This window comes from Schistocerca gregaria, chromosome 6 (assembly GCF_023897955.1).
Source record: "Schistocerca gregaria isolate iqSchGreg1 chromosome 6, iqSchGreg1.2, whole genome shotgun sequence".
Classification (NCBI taxonomy): Eukaryota; Metazoa; Arthropoda; class Insecta; order Orthoptera; family Acrididae; genus Schistocerca; species Schistocerca gregaria.
In genome coordinates this window covers 100,104,321-100,110,320 of record NC_064925.1, presented here as the reverse complement: position 1 = coordinate 100,110,320, position 6,000 = coordinate 100,104,321, and the positions used below count along the sequence as shown (strand labels likewise).

General features: G+C 40.0%; 1 protein-coding gene across 2 annotated transcripts in view; it reads right to left on the bottom strand.

Moving 5' to 3' along the window:
- Positions 1 to 5,171: 5,171 nt before the first annotated feature.
- Positions 5,172 to 6,000, bottom strand: part of LOC126278154 (bromodomain-containing protein DDB_G0280777-like) — a 62,012-nt gene continuing 61,183 nt past the window's right edge. The window contains exon 3 of one of the 2 annotated variants that reach the window (XM_049978054.1): positions 5,172 to 5,881. In XM_049978054.1, the coding sequence (XP_049834011.1) occupies positions 5,605 to 5,881 (277 nt within the window). In that variant the 3' untranslated portion in view covers positions 5,172 to 5,604. The remainder of the gene's footprint in view (positions 5,882 to 6,000) is intronic. The other variant, XR_007550659.1, reaches the window with a different exon arrangement.

Below are 6,000 nucleotides of genomic sequence, written 5' to 3'. Positions count from 1 at the left end.
ACCAATTTTTTTTAAGGATGCTGTCACTTGGCTACAAATGAAACAACAATACTGTAACTTACGAGTGGCATCCTGTTTAATATATGAATGTGAATGGGAGTGTGTTTAAGAGCAACTCACTGTACTAGAAACCAAGAGATGCGTAGCCTTGTTTGTATTTGAATGAACCTGCCGTTTGACGAAGAGAGGCTTTACCAGCCGACTGATCACATAAGCCTTTGTGTTGCCGAGGAGATTGAGAGAGAATTATGACGTGTGTTGATTCAAGCCTTGTTCGCCCAAAGGTAATATAAGACCAGCTTAGAGAGTTGCTTTGCATCTACTCAGGGTGGATACTGGTGTCCCCTCCATGGGCAACAGCAATACTGCGATTGTGTAGGACAAGCTGGATTATCTTCAAAAGGTGCAGTGTTTACTAACTGGTGTAGCATAACTACGACTCAGTGCAGACCCAAGAAAGAGGGTTGACAGGAAGACAAAGCCTGAAGGAAAGCGCCTTGTCGCTCTTCTTATGCTTCCCTCCCTAGATTATACAGGGTGTTACAAAAAGTTACGGCCAAACTTTCAGGAAGGATTCCTCGCACACAAAGAAAACGCTTAATTTCCATGTTAGAGCTCATTTTAGTTTGTTCTTCCACCTACGCTCAATGGAGCACTTTATCATGATTTCATGCGGGATACACCACCTGTGCTGCTAGAACTTGTGCCTTTAAAAGTACGACACAACATGTGGTTCATGCACAATGGAGCTCCTGCACATTTCAGTCGAAGTGTTCGTACGCTTATCAACAACAGATTCGGTGACCGATGGATTGGTACAGGCGGGCCAATTCCATGGCCACCACGCTCTCCTGACCTCAACCCTCTTGACTTTCATTTATGTGGGCAGTTGAAAGCTCTTGTCTACGCAACCCCAGTACCAAATGTAGACACTCTTCGTGCTCGTATTGTGGACGGCTGTGATACAATACGCCATTCTCCAGGGCTGCATCAGCGTATCAGGGATTCCATACGACGGAGGGTGGATGCATGTATCCTCGCTAACGGAGGACATTTTGAACATTTCCTGTAACAAAGTGTTTGAAGCCACGCTGGTACGTGTTGTTGCTGTGTGTTTCCATTCCATGATTAATGTGATTTGAAGAGAAGTAATAAAATGAGTTCTAACATGGAAAGTAAGCGTTCCCGGACAGATGTCCACATAACATTTTTTTCGTTCTTTGTATGTGAGGAATGTTTCCTGAAAGTTTCTCCGTACCTTTTTCTAACACCATGTATGGCCTTCCGAAGACGTACAAGGACGAGGTGAAGGCGCGTCCTCTTAGTTCTTTTTGTCAGTGAAACTGGTGCTCCGACGTACGGACTTAGACAAAGCCTTGCTGTTCTTTAGAATCCACTAATGGGTCTATCTATAGATCACATTAGAAACTCTGCAGATTAAGTCAATTAGAATGACTGCATTTCAATGAGCATTATTTTTAGTAAGTTTTGATGGAGACACTCTTCATCCGCATTTCTCTGATTGTTTACAGTTGATTGAGACTAAGTATAGTGTTGAATTAATGAAACCCTTTCTGTATGTGTTGATTTCTGCTTACTTATTATGAACGATCAGTGCTGTGGACAGACAGATGGAGTTGCAATCGGGAGCTCTTTTTCACAAATTACTGTCATTCTGCTTACGGACGATTTCGTGGAACATTCCTTGGAGTTGGTGCTCTTGAGGAATTTACACACCTTTTTACGTCAGAATTCAATCCTCTTCAATATCCACTTCACAACTGCGGTACAAATGAATGGCTGGTTTTTGTTCCTTGATGTTCTAGTGAAGAGGAGGACTGACGATATATTGTCATATGCTATTTATCGGACGCCAACAAACTGATATCATCAGGCTGTATATTATCCCCGTCCTGGTCAGAGTGAAGGGCCATTTCACTCCTCGTTTCTCAGAGTCTTCGTCATCTCATCTCAGACCATCAAAGTTTGTCATCTGAGTTAGTCTACGTTGAACACGTATTGCCAAATGGTGATGAAAGTAACGAGATTGCCTTTACAGTGTTTTTCGCCTTACCCAGGATTTATAGTATTCTACGGATACGCGGTGTGAAATGTGTTTTCCGACCATCTAAGATTAAGGCTTTTTTAGGTCTGTAAAGAATGCTCTTAGTCCGCCTTCGGCTGACGTTACAGTATCCCTTGTTGCTGTTGCATGTCATTCATTGGTCAGACCATTGGAACACGGGTACTGAGCGCGTCAGCCGAGCACAAGAGCTACTGCGCAACATTTCCTTGACAGTGGTGATCTTAGGAAACTTAGCAACACGGGTGTGCACTTCCAGCTATCGGGATAGTGTTATTAAGGAAGTTGTTGAGACTACATTAGCAGATGACTTTTTAGACATAGGAGGAAAAATCACAAACCACTATCTATGTAATTATGTTGTTCTCAATTCGTTCGAGCAGTCGGTCATTCATAACAGGAAACGTAGGCATAGCTCAGTCACTCAAAATGATTCAGAAATTTTAGTTGTTAGAATGAAATCAGGCGATGATTCTTCTTCTCTGAAGGCTCGTGCTTTGCGGCAGTCTGCTAATCTGAATAAATAAAATGCCTTGTATTTTTGCGAGCGTTGTATAATCAGTCGGGAAACCTCAGATCAAGCGGATATTGGGCTTTTGATGACGTTTAACCTTCCGAAGAAGTAATGGAGCTCTTGGATTATTAAATGTAGGTTCGTATCCAGTCTTTCGGAAGTTCCCTTCTGATTAACAACTGCGCAATATATCGATGAATATCATTAATTTTCAAATTTCAAATACACACCTTTTGTATGAAGGAGATATATATATATATATATCCCTTTTAATCGTACAATTTCTTATCAGTTATCTTTTGTCATAAATCGCAATATTCAGATTACAATTCTTCAAACAATGCTCAGGCTAATCGGCATGAAGACAATCTCGGAAGCTTTTTTCTAACAGCCCCCAGGGATAGTACAACAAAGAATAATTATGCGCTCATGGCATAGCTGTTGTATGAAACAACTTCGCGCATGGATTCCGCGAGAATGAAGATAGAAAATTAGTAAACGTCATTCAAGGGTAGACTTTTATCAGAGTAATTCATCGAATATAAAGATAGATTACAGGCTCCCTCGTTGCAATTGTGTCTTGTAAATGAGAGTGAGTGCACCGTCGAAATACCAGCTGTTATCGAGAAGTCATCTGGTTAAATTCCAGAAAGTTATTTGACTGTTTCGCCCACCGTTAGCAACTCGAGTTTCATAATGATAGACTAGCACAAAACAAATTTGCTACGTGGACCACAATTTGGGAAAGAAATTTCTGAGTATGCATATTTGGAACAATGCACTGTATATATAGACGTGTATCGTGAACTGTGTGAAAATTGGAAGAATCTTGCATTTTTCTGCTGCAGAAGGATGCAGAAATTACATGGATTGACGATAAATGAGTTTATCCGCAAAATATACGAGGAAAAGGAAATAACGTAGAACATTTACACTAAAGTAACAGGACACGTTAAGATATCAGGAAATAATTTCCATGGTACCAGACGAGCCTGTAGAGAAAACAGTTCCTAGAAGGAAGCGATCAAAATGGTTCTGTCCGAAGGCCGTGTAATCCAGAATCGGTACACCACTCAGGCATTGATGCGACAATGCCACCGACGCATGAGGTTGAAGATGCCCATTTAGCAGAACGTGACCTTCTGCGTGTATAAGTGCGTAAGAGTCTGTTGCATATCGTTGTCCGACAGGAGTCTTGGGAGGGATCGATGGCGTGTCTCTTCCACTTGAGTTAAGGTAACTTGTGCGTTACAACATTTGCTTTATACGGTCGTGCGTCACCATGAAGCAAAAGCTCCCATCGTTGCAATTTTCCCGAACTTTGCGCGTTGATTTCCCTACACACATTCTTGATTCTCCGATAGATGTCTGCCGATGTTTGTCCCTAGGCAGACAAGAAAAGCTTAGCAGAACGTTGGTCCTGTTCAGATATTTAGTAGTAACATCTCTAGTTCATGTTTCTCTATTTACACCAAGCACGCCGTAAAGACATTATAATGCGACACTAATCCTTGCCTACATGTCGGCGCTTATGTACCAGCACCGGAGTCGCGCTACGTTGCTAGACACTGTAGTAAAGCTATCTAACGACAACTTTCGCTCCTTAAAATTTATAGGACAAATGAATGAGAGAGAGAGATCTTATCAAGCCCTTTTTTAAAAATACAATAGGAAAAGTTGAAGAAGAGTGAAGGATCTACCTCTTAGCCAAATAACTGCTGGGAGCACGCAAATAAGGTCTGTTCAGGATACATCCAGACAATTGCTGCGCCTGCCTAAATGTTTCATCGGTTAGTCTACAAGCTGTTACAGCTTAACAAAAAGTACTTAATATGCTTGTTAGATGTGTCAGAAGAGAATAGTCACAACGAGAACTAAAACTGGGTTATTCGTATATGTAATAATCGTTCCTCAAAACATGCAACCAACAAAAACCAAGTAGATGATTTCGAATGGCAGTCTTTAAACCACAAAATGCTAATGTATAGGGTTCCCGGAATTGATGGACGATCACTGATATAGGTTAAAGAAGGAACACATTTTTAAATAAGGTCTTACCTTGCCACTATTAGCCTTAATACAAGAACTAACAGACTGCTATTTACGAAATTTAATCACTATTTCAATACCCAAAATACGCACTTAAAGCGGCTGTTGGCACTGCCATTGTTAAGGATGAAAAGGACTGTTAGATTAGTATTTAGTATTAAGGCGGCTTTTTTTCCTGAAAAAAAGAAGTTCACGTCTAGCTTACTATGTACCTTGTAGTAAGCTGCAAACTACATTTGAAGTAAGGATGCCGAATATGGAAACCCATGGAAAGTATGATCACTGCTCGTCAGGGCATATCCCAGAAATTAATGTGACGTAGTAGTTATTCCCAGTCATGATAAGAACACAGGAAGACCAAATATTTGACGTTGAGAGTGCCAAACTGCAGCAGTGTTGTGTTTGTGGAACTTGCCACCATTTGTAAGTATTGCTCTGACTTGCAGGTACATATTATTAAAATGGTGATAAATGGTGCATAATTTACATTCTGTCATTCAGTTCAGTAGATTAAATTCAACAGAATTTTCTGCAGCAGTTTATTTCACTAAGTGTCATTTCACGTAATTTTACAATCCAATACAAAAGAATTAATTTTCATTTTTACACACAATTCTTGCAAATATAATCTAAGGTGTGGTCACTTAGTGTCACAATATGGTGTGTACGATTTTACACAAAATGTGGGACACTATTTTTTCAACATAATAACTTGCTCTTGCCTTAACTACATAGTAAATATATCTTTTCAGAGTCTCCGTGGTTTTCTTCAAGAACCTTTGCTACACCAATTTCCATGCCAGTTCATCATACGTAGATTTACCATTATTTCAAGACGTCTATAAAAACTGCAGTTATTTTTGTTTGTTTTATCTTCTTACCTTTATGACGCCATCTCGTGCTTCACTTTCTCAGGTCTTTTTTTTTTCAAATTCTGCTAATCCAATTTTCTTTCGTCTTATTTCCAGTTACTATCGTCTATGTTATCGAACTTGACTGCCCTATCAACTTTGTTCCTATCTTCTAGTGAAGCGTGCCCAAGACATGAATTTTCTTGCCTCATTAAGGAATCCAATTCTTTGATAGATTCAAGGAGTGACACCTGTGATTCGTTTTCCTTATTATAATCTTTAGGCGGCGGAAGAGGGGCCGAATTAAAATGCTTCTTTTCTTCTTTAGTATTCTTCATCCTTTTATCATGAGGATATTGTCCCAGCAACCTCTGTGTACCGTTCCTGTGAAATGATAAATAAAATAAGAAAATACTTATCCCACACAGTAATTAATGGGTACTGAAAAGGAATGAGGATTATGTTTCTGCTACTGATTCATATAAAGAAGTGGTGTAGCGCTG